The 23,400-nt window shown below is 35.9% G+C and overlaps 1 protein-coding gene across 2 annotated transcripts in view; it reads right to left on the bottom strand.

The window, feature by feature from the left end:
* LOC136862927 (endosome/lysosome-associated apoptosis and autophagy regulator family member 2) overlaps window positions 1-23,400 on the bottom strand; it is a 388,733-nt gene that overhangs the window by 174,398 nt on the left and 190,935 nt on the right. For both annotated transcript variants that reach the window (XM_067139216.2, XM_068225816.1), the window contains exons 5-6: window positions 17,560-17,749; window positions 17,231-17,469 (exon numbers count right to left, since the gene is read on the bottom strand). In XM_067139216.2, the coding sequence (XP_066995317.2) occupies window positions 17,231-17,469; window positions 17,560-17,749 (429 nt within the window). The remainder of the gene's footprint in view (window positions 1-17,230; window positions 17,470-17,559; window positions 17,750-23,400) is intronic.

Below are 23,400 nucleotides of genomic sequence, written 5' to 3' on the forward strand. Positions count from 1 at the left end.
CTTACCCTTTTTATTTCTGCCTGTATTTACATTTGTGCACTAAACTGTTTGACGACTACTTGTGCTCCTCGTGTTGTATGTGTGTCTCCGCATCTGCGGGGCATTTGGAGGGGGGCAAACGAGGCGGCGCTCTAGCGGATGACGTGATTCTCGGAGGGGAATGTTCAGAATTTGTGTGGAGGGGTGTTTGTATATTCGTATATTGACTATTGTTGTTATTCAGGATAAAATTGTTTGTCAGTTTTGTACTATTGAGTTTGAATGTTTGTATTAACTTCGGAATTTGTTCTATTAATGGGTTTTTGATTTCTATTTCGTCGTTTAGGTTTTTATCTTTATTGAAGTATTTGTCTAGGTAAATATGTATGTTCTCTAGCTTATTTATTAATTTCCCTTTTTCGCCCCTTCTGATTATTTTTAAATCCCTTTCTATTGTGGTAAAATGGTGTCCTTTTTCTTGCATATGATTACTCATCGCAGAAAATTTGTTATGTTTAGCTGCGTTTACATATTCCAAATATCTAGTTATAAAACTTCTGCCAGTTTGGCCAACATAAGAAAAACCACAATCTGAGCAAATTAGCTTATATACAAATAGAAATATATTTTTCAACCACAATAGTGTAAATTCACGCAACAACAAATACCAAAGTTCAGGAATCTATAAGCTAATTTGCTCAGATTGTGGTTTTTATGTTGGCCAAACTGGCAGAAGTTTTATAAATAGGTATTTGGAACATGTAAACGCAGCTAAACATAACAAATTTTCTGCGATGAGTAATCATATGCAAGAAAAAGTACACCATTTTTCCACAATAGAAAGGGATTTAAAAATAATCAGAAGGGTCGAAAGAGGGAAATTAATGAATGAGCTAGAGAACATACATATTTACCTAGACAAATACCTCAATAAAGATAAAACCTAAACGACGAAATAGAAATCAAAAACCCATTAATAGAACAAATTCCGAAGTTAATACAAACATTCGAACTCAATAGTACAAAACTGACAAACAATTTTATCCTGAATAACAACAATAGTCAATATACGAATATACAAACACCCCTCCACACAAATTCTGAACATTCCCCTCCGAGAATCACGTCATTCGCTAGAGCGCCGCCCTCGTTTGCCCCCCTCCCAATGCCCCGCAGATGCGGAGACACACATACAACACGAGGAGCACAAGTAGTCGTCAAACAGTTGAGTGCACAAATGCAAATACAGGCAGAAGTAAAAAGGGTAAGTGCTGATCCTTCAACATTAGCTTCTTCAACTTTTAGTACCATTTATCATATTTTAACAAAATTATTTTCCTGTTACAGAGATGTCAACAAACTTACTTTCGTAAATTTCGAGAAAGTTACCATTTGCTTATCGTCATAACTCAACTGTCACCATTTGGCAGAGTTCATGCTAAAGTTTTGAAGAATTGCTCTACACTGCTAAAGTCTACAAGCAAGTCGTGAATTTGAACAATTGGACGTTAAAGATTTAAAGTACAACAAATTTATAAATAATCAACTGTGTATTTCATCTGATTAATTTATGGATGAAAACTATGTTAGTTACACCCAAACTCAACTGTTTTGAGAGTGCACTAAGAATTTATATTCATAAGGTACAAAGTGTGGTAAAGTTCACGCCAATGGTAGCAAAAAGATTTTAATGTGTATCCAACAAATAATTTTAGGATATTCAACAACTTCAACAGATTATAAATGTATTTATATCTGACTAACTGTGACATTGTATTTCAAATTTAGAACAAAGTTTTTAAAGTTTCAAACACTACAGATAGTGATATTGTTTTAATAAGACGACGTAATAGATAAAGTTTTATATTCAAAAGAATTTTAATAGTTATTATGAGTAAGTCTGTTAGCAGTTAAACAATAAGTTGCAAATTATTAGAATAATGTTACCGATTTTAACCTTGTTACAAATGTGTATAGCTGAAGATGTTCAATAATTGAACGAAACATGTCCTATGTTTTTAATAATTTAGCAATAAAATAAGGATGAGATCCTAATGTTATAATTGGTTTCAAAGTATTGAATAGGTGGAAATCAAGGTTTTATTGTTCTACTTGGACTGACTTTCAATACGGAAAAATGAGGATAGTATCCTGCAATGTAATGGCCAGCCAAGCTAAAGTAAATATTAAGAACAGATTTATAAATCTCAAGGTTAAAATAGGAAAGATCTCGAAAGATATATGGTTTTTAAAGAAATGTTTAAAAGACAAACTTATACCAAAATTTTTAAAGCCTACACAAAGACGTAATTTGTCAACACAAAACTTAGTACACTCACAAAACAAGGTGAATGAAATATGGCTGAAGAACGAAATCAAAATGCATTATAGAAAAAAGTCATTTTTTAACCTACAACTATACCGCACACATTTAGAAATTTCTCAGCAGTTATCCCTTTTAGAATGGGGGTTCAATCCAACTGTATGCTAATATAAAGCTTGTTGACATATTAGAAATGAAACAAAAGACTTTAGAAAACAAACTTTTCCATTTGAAAGAGGGGAAATTAAATTTGAGGGATCAGCCGCCAAAAATAAATAAATCCACTCCAGCTTTAAAAGATATACCCACTACGATAAATTTGTCTAGTACTACTTTCACTGAGAACGAAATAGGTTTTCTCAATAAAGGGTCAAAATTCAACTAGCCTAACCCAAATATAATAGACGACTTAATAACTACAATAGCAGAAGCAGAAGCAGAGTCGAATGTAAGACAAGTACCAGTAGGTTCACAAAATGATACTAGATATGATATCAAAAAGAAATTTCCTACCTTAGTTGAAGAATTAATTAACAATTGAGATTCTACTCAATCTAAACAAATAAATAGTTTAAGAACCAAAATTAAAAATAACAATGTTATAGTAACTAAAGCAGACAAATGTGAAACTACGGTTTTTTAAATAAACACGATCACATTAGCAAAACAGAAGAGTTTTTTCGGAAAATAATTGTGTAATAACTAACAAAGACCCTATAAATAAAATACAGAAGAATCTAGAGAACGTACTTCAAAATTCTACTTTTTTAATAAACGAACAAGAGTATCAAAAATGATTAATATGAATCCCAAATTACCAACAGCTAAAGCTTTACCTAAAATCCACAAAACAAATATGCCTGTTAGACCTATAATCAATAGTAGAGGGAGTCCCACTTATAAAATTTCAAAATTTTTACACCAATTTTTAAAGAAACATTACAAATTTAACAGCGATTCAATGATAAACAATTCAATTGAATTTTGCGAAAAATTAAATAGTTTTAGCTTACAACCACATCACAGGATATGTTCCCATGATATAACCAATATGTATCCAAGCATACCTATTAAAGAAATCGTTGAAATAATCAAATCTAATCTAACTAAACAGGGCAAGTTAAGTACGTACGAAATAGAAGAGTTTATAAATCTATTAAATTTTGTTTTAAACAACAATTATTCAACATTCAATGATAAAATTTACAAACAAATGTGTTTGGAGATGGGTGACCCCACATCAGGAATTTTAGCAAATATATACATGGATCATCTAGAGCACAGCAAAATAAAATCAAACATAAAAGGACTATGTTTATGGTTGAGATATGTAGACGATACCTTTGTTATAATAGATAGCAAACTTAATGACAGTGATAATATATTAAACTTTTTAAATAATCTAGACCAAAAAGTAAAATTCACTAAGGAGGAAGAAAATAATCATTCATTAAACATTTTAGATATTACAGTAACACGAACGGAAAATAAATTTAACTTTCAGATTTACAGAAAACCATCTTACGTCCCAATAGCTATTAAAAAAATTCCCTACACCCAAAATCACAGAAACAAGCCACTTTTTTAGTCTGATATACAGAGCCTTCAAAATGCCACTTTCTGATAATAGTTTAAAGAAAGAAATTCAATTTATAAAAGACTTAGCTTCAGTCAACGGTTATAAAATAGACGTCGTCAACAAAATCATTAATAGAGTGAAATCGAAATTAGCCACTAACCTTATTCCGATCAAAACTGAAAAACCAAAATTCGCAACATTTACATTCACCAACCCAGCAGTATACCAAATCACGAATCCGATCAAAAAACGGCAAATTAATATTGCATTTAGAACACAAAATACAAATAGAAATATATTTTTCAACCACAATAGTGTAAATTCACGCAACAACAAATACCAAAGTTCAGGAATCTATAAGCTAATTTGCTCAGATTGTGATTTTTCTTATGTTGGCCAAACTGGCAGAAGTTTTATAACTAGATATTTGGAACATGTAAACGCAGCTAAACATAACAAATTTTCTGCGATGAGTAATCATATGCAAGAAAAAGGACACCATTTTACCACAATAGAAAGGGATTTAAAAATAATCAGAAGGGTCGAAAAAGGGAAAATTAATGAATGAGCTAGAGAACATACATATTTACCTAGATAAATACTTCAATAAAGATAAAAACCTAAACGACGAAATAGAAATCAAAAACCCATTAATAGAACAAAGTCCGAAGTTAATACAAACATTCAAACTCAATAGTACAAAACTGACAAACAATTTTATCCTGAATAACAACAATAGTCAATATACGAATATACAAACACCCCTCCACACAAATTCTGAACATTCTCCTCCGAGAATCACGTCATTCGCTAGAGCGCCGCCCTCGTTTGCCCCCCTCCCAATGCCCCGCAGATGCGGAGACACACATACAACACGAGGAGCACAAGTAGTCGTCAAACAGTTTAGTGCACAAATGTAAATACAGGCAGAAATAAAAAGGGTAAGTGCTGATCCTTCAACATTAGCTTCTTCAACTTTTAGTACCATTTAACATATTTAAAAAATATTTTCCTGTTACAGAGATGTCAACAAACTTACTTTCGTAAATTTCGAGAAAGTTACCATTTGCTTATCATCATAACTCAACTGTCACCATTTGGCAGAGTTCATGCTAAAATTTTGAAGAATTGCTCTACACTGCTAAAGTCTACAAGCAAGTCGTGAATTTGAACAATTGGATGTTAAAGATTTAAAGTACAACAAATTTATAAATAATCAACTGTGTATTTCATCTGATTAATTTATGGATGAAAAGTATGTTAGTTACACCCAAACTCAACTGTTTTGAGAGTGCACTAAGAATTTATAGTCATAAGGTACAAAGTGTGGTAAAGTTCACGCCAATGGTAGCAAAAAGATTTTAATGTGTATCCAACAAATAATTTTAGGATATTCAACAACTTCCACAGATTATAAATGTATTTATATCTGACTAACTGTGACATTGTATTTCAAATTTAGAACGAAGTTTTTAAAGTTTCAAACACTACAAATAGTGATATTGTTTTAATAAGACGACGTAATAGATAATGTTTTATATTCAAAATAATTTTAATAGTTATTATGAGTAAGTCTGTTAGCAGTTTAACAATAAGTTGCAAATTATTAGAATAATGTTACCGATTTTAACCTTGTTAAAAATGTGTATAGCTGAAGATGTTCGATAATTGAACGAAACATGTCCTATGTTTTTAATAATTTAGCAATAAAATAAGGATGAGATCCTAATTTTATAATTGCTTTCAAAGTATTGAATAGGTGGAAATCAAGGTTTTTTGTTCTACTTGGACTGACTTTCAATACGGAAAAATGAGGATAGTATCCTGCAATTACCTCCATAGACCGATTAGCAGTGTGTGCCGTTGTATTATCTTGCATGAAGTAACCATTACTCCTTTCTTCTTCTGTCAGCTCTCGAAAGAATGGTCTGAGAATGAGGTCTATATATCGATCAGCATTTATTAACAGAAAAATATAGGCCCTATAATTCTGCGAGCATGTATTGCACACCAAACTCCTATCTTTACATCATGAAGTGGACAGATATGCAGCTGCTGGGTATTTTCTGGATACCAGTAGTGATTGTTTTGACTATTTACATAGCCACTTAAGTATAGCAATGCTTCAGCACTTTAAAATAAAAGTTCTGGTTCAATGTACGCATCAGGAACTGAGTGAAGCAACCAGTTACAGTACCAAACCCTAGCATAACTGTCAGGTGCTCTTAAGTATTGGGCGGGGGTGGTTTTGCACGGTTTTGCTTTTAACAGTTTTGTTGCTTTGTATGCTGAAGATAATGACACATTAGCTTGTACGGCAAGACGGACAGGGATTTTGTTCGAGTTCGTTCCAAGAGAGCTTCTATTTCTTCAAGCTTTTCCTCTGTTAAAACAGTTCATCTCCTGCATGATTTCTTGTTAAGAATGGATCCAGTGGTGCGGAATTTCTTTACTAATTTACATACTGTACTCCTGTGGGCAGGGAGGATGTCAGGAAATTTGTAAATGAATCAAAACCGGCACTCTGTATAAGAAGAATGCTTTACATAGCACAACACAATGAATACACGCTGTTCTACTGTATACATCACTCGTTAAACACACAATTACTTTAGTATTCCTACAGAAATGACGCTATTTTAAAGCAATGGTTATCACTACCTTACTGCATTAGGTCATCTTAGCCGGTTATGAAGCAATATATCTCTCGGCAAATGAGTCACCCGGCTGCGCTATCACCTTCCATGCATGTTCTCCTGACACACGGAGCGAGCTAAAAATGAGACCCTGTATCTCACTAAAGCAATTAACATTATTATGTCCAGAACATGCCTAAAAATCTCATGGTAATATTTCTTCATTCTTTTTATTGGTGTACTGTATAGCATGATACATTGGTTCAATAAGTCCACCCCTCCCATCGAGTCATTCTACACATTACACAAGACCGATTTCTCTTTTGTTTCTCCTTTCTTGTTTAGTACAGTGCACATTTCTACATCATGAATGCTACTCAGCATGCAGACATCTCTCTTGTCTTTCCACTTCAAGCCTGGGAGCTTATTTTTACAGACAAAAACCACCTCCTCTTTTGCAACATTTTCCCCATGATGTCCTTCGGAAGATTCTGTCTGCTAGATTTTACAGTACCGACAGCGTCTGTCTGAAACTAGTTAAGCTGATTGAAGAGTTCTGGGCTACTGTAATAGTTATCTAGAGCTTTGAGGTATCCCTTATTTAGAAGAGATTCAGCTTGAGCAAACACATTTGATGGCTAGGTATACTGAGAAATATTAACCCCATAAACCTCATTTACCAGCTCGGTTTCCTTGCCTGTGTACCAGAGGATATTCCACACTTAACCTGTTTTGGACTCACACAATTTAAAAGATTCCATCCCAAAATTAGCTTTCTTCTTTGGAATGTACATTTTCCATCCAAAAAGAACTTTCAAAACTAGTAAACTTTCGCCAATAGATAGACAATCATCTAGCAAATAGATGTTTAGAAGTTTTAAATTTTGTTGCTAGGATGCCTAAAACTGGCTTCACTTTGTAGAGTTTTGGGGATACTAGCCAATCGTAAGCCTCATCATCAAAGAAATATAAGAATTTCAGAAGGAAAAAGGTTTCTCGGACATGGTATCATAAAACACATGAAAAATAATGGGCTAACTTCGGCTTTTGAATTATACCCTGAAGGAAAAAGATCCCATATAAAAGTTTTATTTCTTTCTGTTAGCAGGAACCCAATCCCTCTCTCTAATTCTTTTTTTAAATTTTAGCCATTCCTGTACTAGCTTGTATTGATTGCTGAGCGTACAGATTAATTTTTTCTGCAATAAGTTTGCACAGTTCATCATCAATGAAATGTTCAAATATTTCGTCCAGTTCTTTTTTATTTAAAAGTTTGCCCTGAATTCCACTTTCGTATGTAACTGGAAATTGGGCTCTTTTACATCCCCTTACATCCCAATAAATATGTGGAGTGGGAGGGAAATCACTTTCACTTCCTTACTCGCTACTCTCATCAGAGCTCAAACTGGGCACCTGTTCACGGTGTCTAGGCGGAAGGCCTACTCCAGCAGAAGCACTTGTGCTTGGAACATCTAATAATAGGATAGTTTCACTATTACTTTCTAAACTACACTCACTGCAATTATCTTCCTCACTGAGTTCAAGAATATCCTGTATATCATCACTTGGAAGATCTACAATTTTTTTGGACATGTTAACAAGAAATAGGAAACAGTACATGTAAAAGTAAAACAATAAATTACAAAAGAGGTATTTATATACCCACAAAATAACTTACGAGAGCTGAAAACATTCTCACCAAAACTCGCAATACCACTCTCCACGCAACATACCGACTGAACTTCACGCGCCTGAAATAGCCAAGCGCCACATACGTTGTTCTTGCGCTATGGAACTATGTACCAGATAACAAGGGGATTCCCAGATGAGAACTGCTTAGATGCATGAAGGTGAAAAAGATTCTGTCAGATGGCAACATCTCTCAGAATATACAGAGTAAGTTTCAAACCTACCACTTATTTTTCTACAGAGATAAAAAGTAAAAACTTTCTGCACTTCACACGACGCACACCCACCATCGGGCTCGTTCGGGCCGTATCACCTGAAGCTAGCCCCTCTCTATGGGTTAAAGGGTTGTTTCATTTGGACAAGATGGCATATCTCATCATTTCTTATTTTGTCCCTCCTTGTTTTCTGAATCATAGTTCTGAAGAACTTCATTTCCACTGCTTGTAGTTTGCTGATAATTCTGATGGTTTACATGCAGATTTCTAGACTGTATGTGACAACTGGTACAAAGAAGCTTCTGTAGAGTATTAATTTGATCTTAATGAAACTTGCTTATCCCCAAAAATGTTTGCTCACAAGATGGCAAAGCTGTGCTCCATTCTGTACTCTACTAGTGATTTCTGGAGATGATTGGCTATCTGTCATTACTACACTGCCAAGAAAACAGAACTAATGTACTTGCTCCAAATTTGATCCATCTAGAGCGATACTGATAGTACAGATGTTCTGTCAACCAACAGGCAACACTAGCATTTTGGACTTGCATATCTTGAGACCAAATTGCTTGAATATAGCATTCCAGTCAGTTAGCTTCTAGTATTTCAGCCTCATTACCGCCCCATACTGCAACATTATCTGCAAAGGCAAGAGCTTTAAACTCAGAGTTGTTGTGGATCTCTTAACTCTTTTCATTATTTCATCCATTACAGTCATGATTAAAAGTGGGGAATGAACGTTGCTCACGTCAGCAGGATTTACCTCCATATTGCCCTTCACGTGTTCCCCGGCTGGTGCTAAGCGAGCAACAACACATCGGTGGCCAAACTATCAACAGTCGTTGATCTCCTGGCCAAATGGACTCAGAGGGAACTTCTGCAAACGGTCCTTCTCAGGACCAACCTGCAAAGCTACTAGGACATTCTTTACGAATATGCCAAATAAACATCGAAGGCATATCCAGATCGAAGACTGAACATCTTTGTAGAATCCTTCTTGAAAACAACATCAATTTAGTGACCATTCAAGAAACTCATACTGCAACTGAGGAACAGTTAAGATCGAGAGGAAAGATCCCTGGTTATATCGCTATTGGGGCAACCTACCACCAGACGTATGGGGCAGCAACCTATGCCGGTTCGAATCTACGAGATGTTCGGCTCATTTCAGCAACGGTGAGTGACGATATTCACGCGGTAACTGTTGACAATTATCGGGCACCAAAGTGGTAAATGTGTATAAACCACCATCTGTGGCTTGGCCAAATGAAGTGCTCCTCACCCAGAATCATCCAGCAATATATGTCAGAGATTTCAATAGTCATCATCCAAACAGAAAATATGATGATACAGATGAATGTGGCTCTCAACTAGTCACCTGGGCTGAAGCTAATAATCTACACTTTTTTATGCAAAAGATAGAGGAACCTTTAAGTCAGCCTGTTGGAGGAGAGAATACTATCCTGATCTTTGCTATGTCACTGAAGATGTAAATGGTATTGTCCTGCCTACTACAAGGAAAGTAACGGAAAACTTTCCCCACAGTCAACACAGATCTGTCATGATAACTACAGGAATACAAATACCTTTGGTTAAAAGCACACCTCGACCACTCTGGAATTTCAATAAAGCCAAGTGGGATTGCTTTTCACAAGATCTTGACAAATGTGTCCGATTCATACCGCCTATTCAGTCTAACTATGAATGTTTTGTTGGACTTATTATCTCAATTGCCAAGAAATATATTCCAAGAGGGCTGCAGAAAGAGTATATCCCTGGATGGAATGAAACGTGTGAGACACTCTATGAGGAGTATTTACAAGGTAGAGATCCTGAAAGAGCAAGTGCTCTGTTGCAGAGTTTAGATGAATCTCGCCAGCAGAAGTGGAACAATACGGTTGAGACTATGGACTTCAAACAGTCCAGCAGAAAAGCCTGGAGTCTTCTCAGGAAACTTACTAGAAACAGAACCTGCCACAAGAGAAATGGTTGCATCACCCCCAACCTAGTAGCTGAACATATTGTTAATATGTCACGAGCGCCCTCTGATAAGAAACATACCATCCAAGTAAAGAAGTTGCTCAAACAACAGAAAAGCAACTTGCAGGAGAACTCTATACACGCGGAACCATTTTCATATCTGGAAGTAGATGCTGCTATTAAAAGCCTAAAACCTGGTAAAGCTGCTGGCTTTGATGGGATATTTCCTGAGTTTCTGATACATAGTGGTCCAAACCAAAAGCACTGGTTGGCTAAATTCTACTCTAATATCTTATCGTCTGGACATCTGCCATATGAATTCCGGGTAAGCAAGATCATTGCAATTCTGAAACCCGGTAAACCGGAAGACCAAGTCGATAGCTACCGACCAATAGCATTGCTGAGTGTTTGCTATAAACTCCTTGAGAGACTTGTGTACAATAGGATTAGTTTGGCCGTGAAGTGATCCCAGTAGAGCAAGCTGGATACAGGCAGAACTGAAGCTGTGTTGACCAGGTGCTAGCACTATCAACTTACATTGAGGCTGGTTTTCAAAGGGGTACTAAAACATCTGCAGTCTTTGTAGATCTAAAGGCTGCATATGATACTGTGCGGAGGCAAGGATTGATGTTGAAGCTGCAGTGACACACTAATCAACAATATGCTGTCTGAAAGGCTCTTCCGTGTCGTCATGTATGATGACATTAGTCGTCTTAGGAAACTAAAAAATGGCCTTCCCCAGGGATCAGTATTGGCACCTCTTCCATTACATCTTTACATATCGGATATTCCTGAGACAAAATCAGTAAAATTCTCTTATGCAGATGACCTAGCCATTGCCATTCAACATCCAGATTTCAGCCATGCAGAGGCCATTCTGACGTCTGACCTGATTACACATAGCTCTTACTTCCGAAAATGGAGACTACAACCCAGCATGAATAAGACAGAATCTGCTAGCTTCCATTTCCACAACAAGTATGCTTCAATGGCTCAGTGCTAAAGCACAATCCTAACCCAAAGTACCTCGGGGTAACGCTTGACGGAACCCTATCTTATAGAAAACATCTTGCAAACCTCGGATCTAAGTTAAGATCACGCAATAATATTCTACTTAAATTGTGTGGAACTTCATGGGGTGCTTCAGCGGACACATTAGGGCGTACTGCGCTTGGCCTCATGTATTCTGCAGCTGAATACCGCTCTTCAGTATGGCTTAACAGTTGTCCCGTGAAGAAAGTCGCTGTACAACTTAACACCACCATACTTATCATCTCTGGTACTCTGAAGCCTACTGCAACGCATTGACTGCCAGTCTTGTCCCATATTGCTACACCAAGCCTGCGACGTTCAAGAGCCCTTGTTCAAGAATACAATAAGATCATGTCCAATCCAACTCTACCAATCCACAGGGATGTTGCAGATCTCTGGAGACAAAGGCTGAAATCCTGTAAGCCACCAATGAAAACAGCTAAGAATCTAATGGATGCTAGTTTCAGTTTAAAAGAGGAATGGAAAGAGCAATGGTTTCGTACAGCCCCGGAGTGGCCAAGCCTCATTAATCCAAATCACGCCCCAGCTGGTTTCAGTTTGCCAAGAAGAACGTGGTCATCACTAAACAGATTTTACACTAATTGTGGAAGATCTGCATTCTCCCTTCACCAGTGGGGCTTCAGGAACTCTCCAGCATGTGATTGTGGTGCATTGGTCCGGACCATGCATCATATAATGGACGAATGCGTTCTGCGTGCTTATGGTGGAAACCAGAAAGACTTTGCTGATGTCTCAGTATCCCTAGTGCAGTGGATAAATCATTTAGATATCCATGTGTAATTGTTCCCTACTTAGTACCATGTATTCTTTGCAGGTTTTTCTTTTGTATAATATTGTATATACTTGTCCATTATGTAAATTAATAATAATAATAATAATTAAAATTGGCAATAATGTGCTGCCTTGTTGTACACCCTGCCTAGTCTCAAATCAATCTAAATATCCATCACCTGTTTGGACACAACTCCGGCAATGCCGATAAAGCATTTTGACTTTCTTAACTAAAGCACATGGCATAGATCTCTTCTCAAGGCATCCCCAGATTGTTTGTCCCCATACACTGTTGTAAGCTTTCTCAGTTTCTGGGAAAATGAAGATGACACCTTTTTCTCTTCTTTCCAATGCTTCTCCGTGATCATCCATATATTAGATCTGTTGTTGCCCTATTCTGCCTAAAGCCATACGGCTCCTCTTCAAGCTGTAGTTCAATGATGGTTCTTTATCTCTGTTCTATGATTAATTCCATTATTTTGAGTTCTCAAGCTGGAAGAGTGATGCTCCTGAGTTGCTGGGTCTCCATCTATTTCCTTTCTTAAACAGGACATCTCTGAAAACCATAAAAGTAGTTGGTAGGATGTAAAAAAAACATTATTGTTATTAATTTCTTAAATAGAGGGACAATGACTCCTTTAATCCAGTCTTCATATAGTTTTTCTTGTTTCCAGATAGTGTTTAGGACTCTAAACAACCATTGCAATCCTTGCACTCCAGCAGCCTTGATCCTGCCAGTGCTTACCTCATATTTGCCTGCTGCTTTGACTTTACTCACGTTTTTAGGGCATTTTCCATTTCCATCCATGTTATAGGGGCTCCACATTTTCAGTATTTACTTTCATCATGGAATCCTGTTGTTTGATATTTAAATTTTCACCATTATATAATTCTTCTAAATACTGTCCGTACTTCATATCGTATCTCTTTGTTATTTCAAGTTATGTTTCCATCTTCTTTCTCCAGGGCTTTTATACCTTTCCTTTCTTTAAATCCAAGCCATTCTTCATCAGTTGTTTGTACTTCACATTTGGGCAGGTGGTCTCTAATTTTCGTCTGGTATTCAGACCTCTTTTCTGGTTTTCCAAACACCCAAACTTTTATCTTTGGTTTATAGCTAGTATTACTCTTCTTTACCATGATGTTTTCAAAGGTGGCTATTAGTACCCTGTAGCCACTACCTAGACTTTCTCATCTCTAATAAATGTTCCAGCTTCTTTGTCTGCAGTGACATACTGATCAGTCAATAAGAGATGTCTGCTCTTCATTCCAACTGTACTTTGTGATCTTACGGCTTAGCTGGTTTTTGAATCAGGTGTTCTTGATTACTAGGTTGTTTTATATGTGTAAGTCAAGGAGACATTAGAGTATGTAGTAAAAATCAAACCTAAAATAAAAAATGGTATTTTGAGATAAATCATGCAATCCTTTTCAAAATAAATTCTTTATTACACTCAATTATGTAGCACTAGCTGTTACCCGTAGCTTTGCTCGTGTAAATTTCTTAATATGGTAAGAGTAAGTGTTCCTCCATACTGCACAAAGGCATTATCTGGAAATGCCTAACATATAAAAACTCACCAAAAAATTGAGTTTCTTTTACCCCAGAACCTCTGTGTAAACCATATTTGTGGTATTAAGTTTCGGGGCTAAGATGACCAAGCTACTGGCAAAAGCTTTTTGAGGATGATGTTATTCTGTATAGAGTAATAAATAAGTTACAAGACTGTGAGCAACTGCAAAATAACCTCAATAATGTTGTGAGATGGACAGCAGTTAATGGTATGGTGAAGAACAGGGTTAAAAGTCAGGTTGTGAGTTTCACAAATAGGAAAAGTCCTCTCAGTTTTAATTACTGCATTGATGGGGTGAAAGTTCCTTATGGGGATCACTGTAAGTACCTAGGCGTTAATATAAGGAAAGACCTTCATTGGGGTAATCAGATAAACAGGATTGTAAATAAAGGGTACAGATCTCTGCACATGGTTATGAGGGTATTTAGGGGTTGTAGTAAGGTTGTAAAGGAGAGGGCATACAAGTCTCTAGTAAGACCCCAAATAGCGTATGGTTCCAGTTGATGAAAGTGTGTAATGGACTAGTATAACTTGGAAACAATTCTCTAAACCCATGGGTAAATAGTGAAAATATGGAGGTCGATTAGTAGGTGTTATTCTTCTTATCGTTATTATGACTTGTGAGGTGTGGCTATGAATTTGTTTATGTATATTATTATTATTATTATTATTATTATTATTATTATTATTATTATTATTATTATTATTATTATTATTATTATTATTATTATTATTATTATTATCTACGTAATTATGTATGACAGGTTGTCAGTACGGACTTTGTTTGGTATAAATTGTAGTCGTTTGATTTTTTATTTGCGTGTTGTATGATCTGTCTTGTGTAACAGAACATGTGAGGTTATGTCACGATACTTCTGCTGTATGCATATTAACATGACTTTATTTAATGTAACAACACATAATTAATAGTATATAACTTATTATTACCTGTAAATATGATGTATGAATTGGATGTAATGTTGTGAAACACAGGGTAATAGTCTAGAACAACGCACCTTTGTCACTCGAGTTTTACAGAATGTTCTATCTATTTGTACATAGGTTATTGGGGACTCGAGAAGATGTAAGAAAGCATGTCATGTCACACTTTTCTAGAAGCCAGGCCAGGCAAGGTATATAAAGAGACAGTCTTGGGAGTTGAGTAGAGTTGTTGTGAGTGCGAGCCGTTAGTTGAATTAAGTGTGTGAACTCATGTTGTAATTTTGTTGTGTTGGTAGTTGGTTGACATGCTAATGTGGTAGTCAAGTGTTTTGTTCAAGATGGTGGATTTTCCAAAAACAAAAAAATATGTGTTTTTTATTTTTACAGCAGATTCCAAATACCAATTTTCATGTCTGTAACATTTTCAGTTTTGAGATATAAGTATCCTCATGAACAGAATTCAACTCCTTCTTCACTTATTTTCACCTTTCCCTTAAGTCAATTTTATAAAAACAAAAAATACATGTTTCTTTATTTTTAAGGGAGATTCCAAATATCAACCACTTTTTCAATTCTTTTTACCCACTTTAAGTGGATTTTCCCAAAAAAATTTGCTACTTTATTTTTAAAGAGATTCCTATTACTAATTCTTACGTCTGCAACATGTTGAGTTTTGAGATATACTAATTTAAAAAATTCACCAAATTTTCACTTCTTTTAATACCTCATTAAGTAAAATTTCTGAAAACAAAAAAATATGTGTTATTATTTTTTAAAGGAAATTCCAAATACCAATCTTTACATCTGTAAGATGTTAAGCTTTGAGATATGCTCATTTTAAGAATTCACCCCTTTTCCAATTGTCAGCCCCCCTCACCTACCATTAACCCTTGTCTAGTCGCGCTGAGATTATTATGTTACTATTCGCGCACGGAGGTAAGCTCCGAGGTTAAAAATGCGCATCATTTTCGTCCTTTTTGATGTTGTTTTGGCATGTTCGTTTGCAGTATTCTTCGGTATAATTAAAAGAAACCCTTTTAAGTACTTGTAGGTTATTTTTACACAGTTTGTTTTATCTAAAAGCAGAATACTGTAGACCTTAACTATGTTGAATGATCTTATAATATTAAATTCGTGAGACTCGCCATTACCTACGACGGTCATATCATATGAAATATGAAATAATATTTTTCTAAAATAAGTTTAGAAGAACAAAACAACAAGGTCATCGACCTCCAAAATAAAAAAATTATGCACTAAAATATAAGGTAATTTACTTAATCGCACACGGAGGAAACGTCCAGGCGATGTCACTCGTCAAAACAATGATCCCACACTCGCACACAGGATGCACAATTACGCCGAAATTTTGACAGGACGAGTCCAAATGAACAAGGAGGAAGGTATAAGGATGGGGAGACCCACAGTTCAACTGGAAAGTTCAGTACCGTGCAAAATGTAATCAGCCCGGAGGAAATCTCCATGAGCGACTAATTAAGGTTTAAGTGGATTTTCCAAAGATAAAAATATGTGTTTCTTCATTTTTAAAGGAGATTCCAAGTACCAATTATTACGTGTGTAACATCATCAGTTTTTGAGGTATAAGTATCCTCATAAAAAGTATTCAAGAACTTCTCTTCACTTATTTTACCCCTTTAAATGGATATTCCAAAAACAAAAATATACACGTTTCTTTATTTTTAAAGAAGATACCAAATAACAATTTTCACATTTTTAAACTTTTCAGTTATTGAGATACAGATATATTCATTTTAAAAACGTATCCTTCTTTTAATCCATTAGTGATGGAATATCCAAAAATCCCTCTTGCGAGCACTCACACTGTAATATAAATGTATCCCCAAAATTTCATTTCTTTATGTCCAGTAGTTTTGGCTTGGCAATGATGAATCAGTCAGTCAGCCAAGACATGTTATTTTATGGTATGTATAGATAATTTTCAGAAATGTTTTATGAGTTATCGTCGTTTTAATAAATGTACAGGAACGGTCTTATATAAATATCACATGGGGAGGAAGGAACGAGTTAATAGGCAGGCAGCCGGATGGCCTTGAAAAAATATCGCACTGAGCTACATTTATCCATCAGGAGGAAAACAACTAATGTTATCAATAAGGAAAACTTATAAGGCCTATCACCAGAAATTAAAATTTGCTGCCGTGTTAACCTTGGGCGTGTCAATAGTCAGTTTTAAAATAACCTGTAGTTAGCCTAATTTAAGTATTGAATCACTAATCCTTATGTCAGGAATGATCTACTCAAATGTATTTTAAATACACTTAATATGTATGTCTACCCCATTTGACTTGCTTGGGGATGAGGTGAAATGAAATGATATGGCATGTTTTCATGTCCCGATGCCCTTCCTGATGTCAACATCAGTCGAGGAGCTAACCAAATGCACACTTAGTATTCCTCCAAAATTATGTTTTCCTTCCATTGGTCAGTAAAATGATGATGATAATTACCTGATTATTGGAATCACAAGGGGTACGAGTTTCATAGTAATCCTTAACCGTACACAATCGCCTTTCTCGACAAACAGGAGATGCCCGAGGGGCATATTCTGTTACATTGTTACAAGGTGTGCAAGTGCTAGCTTCCTTGGAAGAATAGTGATTTTCTGGACATTCTATGCACTGCCGAGAACCTCCCAGGCTGTATGTACCTGCACGACAGGGAGTGCAGGAAGATGAGAAGGATACCCCTAAAAAGAAAGGATAAATTTAATTGAAATTCTTATTACATTAAAAATGACTTCCACTATGTTCAGAGATTAATGCTACGGAGCTCTTACCACTTATTTCAATAGATTTTATTAATACTGGTTTTCCCTGATGTATGTCCATACCAATGGTCTTCCATTGTAAAACATTCTGGCCTGTTCTTAACTGCACAGTTTGTTGTTTCCACTCGCCTTCACGGGTTGAAGAAGGCCAGCGATATTCTTTTGAGTCCTCAATGGAATGGCACTGCTCATTCTGGGCCTATAAAAGAGAGAATAAAAGCTGTAATATTGGTGCATTATTTCACTATCAATCTCTTCTTCAAATTTATTTTAATAATGGAGTGGCCATCATACTTAGAAAAGATATCCAAGAATATGTGGAATATAAAAAATGCGTCAGTGACAGGATGATGGTGATGAGACTCCAGTTTGAAAATGGCATGAAAGATCTACTTCAGTTGTATGCCACACAAGTAGAGGACTTCTTAGAGGAAGTGGAGAGACAGATAGAAGATAAGGAAGTGCTATTTATGGGAGATCTAAATGCACAAGTTGGAATGGAAAGACAAGGAAAGTAAGATGTTGTAGGGACCTTTGGATGTAGAAATGTAAATCCAAAAGGCGAGTTGTTGGTGGATTTCTGCACGAGGAACCAAATGATTGTTGGAAATACCTGGTTTAGGAAGAAGAACATTCAGAAGATTACAAGGTATGGTTGGGGAGACAGATGAACAAAGACCATGATTGATTATATATAATCACAGAGAAAAAACACTGGAAGAACCTTTTAGATGTTACAGCCATGCCTGAAGAAGCCTTAGGTGGAGATCATAGAGTTGTGAGAGGAAAATTGAAAGTGGGAAAGATTGAAAAACCCCCATTAAGAAGAGAGAAAAGAATTAAAGTATTGAAGTTGAAGGAGAGAAGGATATAAGAAGAATTTCAAAGGGAAATAATACCCTTGATACCCAGGACAGAGATGGAGAATGTTGAAGATGAATGGAAAAGATTTAAGGAAGCACTGGTTGGATGTGCAGAAAAGGTGTGTGGTAGAACATGAGGAAATGTAAAAGACAAAGAGACACACTGGTGGAATGATAGGGTAAAGATTCAAGCAAAGGAAAAGAAAATGGCATGGATAACATGGAAAACATGAATAGGGGGCCTACTGAAGAAATTAGAAGAAAATATGTGGAGGCAAAGAATTTGGCCAAGAAAGTAGTGGAGGAAGAAAAGAGGAAAAGCAGAGCCTTATTCACACAGAAATTGAGAGATGATATGCAGGGCAGCAAGAAATCATTGTATGATATTTTAAGAAACAAAAAGAGAGATCAAGTAAACACCAGATTTGTGAAGGATGAAGGCAGCATAATATTAACAAAGCCAGAAGAAATAAGAAATAGATGGAGAGAGTATTTTCAGAAGTTGCTGAACGTAAGAACTAATGAGAGTCATTCAATGGATGACCAGGAAAGGCAGTTAGTTGATGAAGAAATGGATAAAGAAATTACAATGAATGAAATTGAAATGGCAGTAAGAAAGATGAGGAATGGAAAAACTGCTGGAATAGATGAAATTTCAGTGGAGATGATAAAGGCAGCTGGAGCTGTAGGCCTGCAGTAGACATATCGAGTTCTCAGGATTGCCTGGGAGAATAAGGAGGTCTCTGAGGATTGGCAAAAAGGAATAATCATCCCAATTTTCAAGAAAGGTGATATGAAAGTATTGAAGAACTACAAGGGAATTACTCTGATATCCCATGTTGCTAAGATAATGGAGAGGATACTGGAAAGTAGGATAGGGTTGAGGGTTGAAATTCAGATACAGTAAAATCAGTTTTGTTTCAGAAGTGGAAGGTCAACAATAGAGCCCATTTTCATTATGAGACAACTAATGGAAAAGCAATGGGAGTATGGGAATGATATGGTGATGACATTCATTGACATTGAAAAGGTATATGACGGTGTCCCCAGGACTAAAGATTGTGACAGTCTGGTGCAAAAAAGAATTGGACAGGGATTAATAAAAATGAACATGGCAATGTACAAGGAATGGTGTAGTTGCATGCAAACACAAGTGGCAGGACAAGTTGGTTCAAAATCACTAGTGGGCTCAGACAGGGAAGTGTTCTATCACCAATCCTGTTTACAATAGTAATGGATGACATCATGAGAACAGCAAAAGCAACATATGGAGGAAGAGAAATAAACATGATGTTATTTGCAGATCATATTGTGATTTGGGGTGAAGAGGACATGAAGGTTCAAGAACAGTTAGATGTGGTGAATGGGAAGATCGAAGAATGTGGATTGAAAATAAGTGTAGAAAAGAGTGAAACTCTTGTTATGACTAGAGACGAAAAAGAATGGAAAGGTCAGATTATACTTGAAGACAAGCCCCTGGAAATAGTGAAGACGTTCAAATACCTGTGGAGTGAATTAATGGAGAATGCTCGACTGGATGCTGAGATTAGTAAGAGGATTCAAGCTGGAAGCTGTTTCTATCATAGTGTAAGAATCATGTTATGGGACAAAGATGTGCCAATGGAAACAGAGGAAAATATGTACAAGATGTATTACATACCAATAATAACTTACGGAGCAGAAACTTGGACAATGACAAAGAAGGATGAGGGTCGAGTACAGGCAGGCAAAATGCTGTTCCTGAGGAGTATGATACAGAAGAGTAGAAGAGAGAAAATAAGGAATGAGAAAATCTGGGAAGAAATTGGAGTGGAAAAAAATGAATGATAGAATAAGGAAGAGCTGACTAAGATGGTTTGGACACATAAAGTGAATGAGTGATGAATTAATGCCAAAAAATGTGATGGAAATGCAAATGCAAGGAAGGAGAGGCTGTGGACAACCACGATTGAGATGGAAGGACACAATCCAGTGCAGTATTTTAGAAAGAAACCTGGACTGGGACACAGTGTTGGAGGAGGAGTGGTGGAAAGACCAAAGAAAGTGGAGAGGAACCACATTTGCCACTACCCAGCTACAGCTGGATAAAGGGAAATGATGATGATGATGATGATGATAATGAAATAAATAACATTGAGGATTGCTCAGAATTACAAAGGGACCTTGAGAGTATCCAAGAATGGGTTGAAGAAAATAATATGAAGATTAATGGAGGCAAATCAACTGTTACAACATTTACAAACAGGAGCTTTAAAACTGAATTTGAATATACTTTGGATGAGGTAGTTATCCCTAAAGATGGCAAGTGCAAATACTTAGGTGTGAGATTTGAAAGTAATTTGCACTGGAAGGGTCATGTTGATGACATTGTTGGGAAAGCATACAGATCGTTACATGTCATAATGAGGCTACTTAAAGGATGCAACAAAGAATTAAAAGAAAAAAGTTACTTAAGTATGGTTCGTCCATTATTGGAATATGCAAACAGTGTTTGGGATCCTCACCAAGAATACCTAATAAAAGAACTAGATGGTGTGCAGAGGAAAGCTGCAAGGTTTTTAACAGGGGATTTCTGGAGAAAGAGTAGTGTATCAGAAATGTTAAAGGAACTAGGGTGGGAACCTTTAAGTAAGAGAAGGGAGAAAACTAGACTTATAGGATTATATAGAGCCTATACAGGAGAAGAAGCATGGAGAGATATCCGTGAGAGGCTTCAGTTGGAAAATAATTATATTGGTAGAACTGACCACAAGTACAAAATTAGAAGGAATTTTAGCAGAAGCGATTGGGGTTAATTTTCATTCATTGGGAAGGGTGTGAAGGAGTGGAACAGTTTACCAGGGGTAGTGTTTGATCCTTTTCCAAAATCTGTACAGATATTCAAGAAGAGAATAAACAACAGAGAAAATAAATGAAATGTTAGAGGGCATTCGACCAGTGCAGGATACTGTAAATAAAAAATGTGTGTGATTAAATTAATTCCATCCCCTGGTCTATGGAGTTTGGACAGCCCAAGTAGGGGACTGCCTGTAGGGGTGAAGTACAGTGGGGACTTCGAGGGCCCTGGGACCGCTACGGTAGCTGTGAAGGCCCTCCAGGAACTCTGAAAAGTGGTGGCAAAAGGGGCTCTGGTTAAGACGCAGCAGGTCATTATGCTACTTAGGTTCCAAAATGGGTAAAATATAAATATGTAAATAAATTCAATGTTAATTTTAATCTTATACCAGTTGTATATTATTATTAGAAGTAATTTCACATACTGTATATGAGTTGACTATGTTTGTAAGATATTATAAGTAGAATTTTGTAAACAATATAAATTTATTAAGGATGATGTATGTGTTTAATAGAACAAATTATTAGCGTAAATTGTATAATATTGTATTCTAGGAAAATTTTCTTCGTCTCTTGTTAATTTAAAATTTAGTGCTTGACAATAATGTATTTTAGTGTACCATTTGCCACCGAGGTAGACACCTCATTTGCAAATAAAGAGATTTTTGATTTTTTTGATGATGATGATGATGATGATGATGATGATGATGATGATGATGATGATAATGAATGCTTTATCAGTAATTCACAAAAGTAATACAGTTCAACATGAGTGATTCACTTGTGCAGAATTGAAAATATTCGTCATGTTAAGGCTGCAGGGAAGAACAATATCTTATATTAACCCCTGGCACTCACGCCAAATTTTCTAACAGCAACACTCACGTGGGATACATGCATAGCCCATACATTTATTTTAAATTTTTGTTTATTTAAGTTCTTTTGATGTTGTATTTTATATCAAGGAATTAATTAACATTCAACTCTAGTACATCTTACACTCAGTTCAAGCTACTTTTCAGATTTTTTACACTTTTAATTCTATAATTTGTGAAACTATGTAACTTAATTTCCAATTTTACATATTTGAAAAATTGCCTGTATTTGAAGACATGTAGGAGATTTCTGGTTTTCCAGAACTTAATATATCTTTTGTATTTTGAACAGTGATTTATTGTGAATAGTTTAGTACAAAAATATTGAATAAAATGGTTAAATGAGGCCTGAAGGATTATAAAAACAAAAACAAAAAATTTTCAGCCTCAAGAATTTGTTAGTCAATGTCTTGATTTTATCCTTTATTCAGCCTATTGTGATATATTTATGTCTGTTGGGAAACACAGAAAGAACAACATAGGTCACTCATTCATCTGATCACTCCCTGCAAACAAGAGCTGGATGCTGAGGATAGATTTTCTTCTATATCTCGATACAACATTTCCTCATTGATCCGTCTACTCTGACCACACAAATAGCACTGGCCTATCTTGTTGCCTCGCTCTAGAAGCTGAACACCTTACCTATATATTCAAAATAACGTGTCCTGACTGACTGACTGACTGACTGACTGACTGACTGACTGACTGACTGACTGACTGACTGACTGACTGACTGACTGATTCATCATCGCCGAGCCAAAACTACTGGACAGAACGAAATGAAATTTTGGGGATACATTTATATTAGATTGTAAGTGCTCACTAAGGGAGGATTTTTGGATATTCTGTTGCTAAGGGGGGTAAAAATGGGGGTGAATTGTTTAAATGAGCTTATCTATATCTCAAAAACTTAAAAATTTACAGACGTAAAAATTGGTATTTAGAATCTCCTTCAAAAATACCAAGAAGCATGTATTTTTTTGTTTTCAGAAATCCCCTTAAGGGGAGTGAAAAAAGGGGGAAAGTGGTTGAATACCCTTTATGAGGATACTTATATCTAAAAAAACTGAAAATGTTACACACATGAAAATTGGTATTTGGAATCTACTTTTAAAATAAAGGAACACGTATTTTTTGTTTTAGTAAAATCCAATTAATCGGGGGTGAACAGGAGTGACAAATGGGGTGAATTTAAAAAAAGATTATATCTACAGTATATTTCAGAAACGTGAATTGTTACAGACGTGAAAACTGGTATATTGAATCTCCTGTAA

Source organism: Anabrus simplex, chromosome 2, assembly GCF_040414725.1.
Source record: "Anabrus simplex isolate iqAnaSimp1 chromosome 2, ASM4041472v1, whole genome shotgun sequence".
NCBI lineage: Eukaryota > Metazoa > Arthropoda > Insecta > Orthoptera > Tettigoniidae > Anabrus > Anabrus simplex.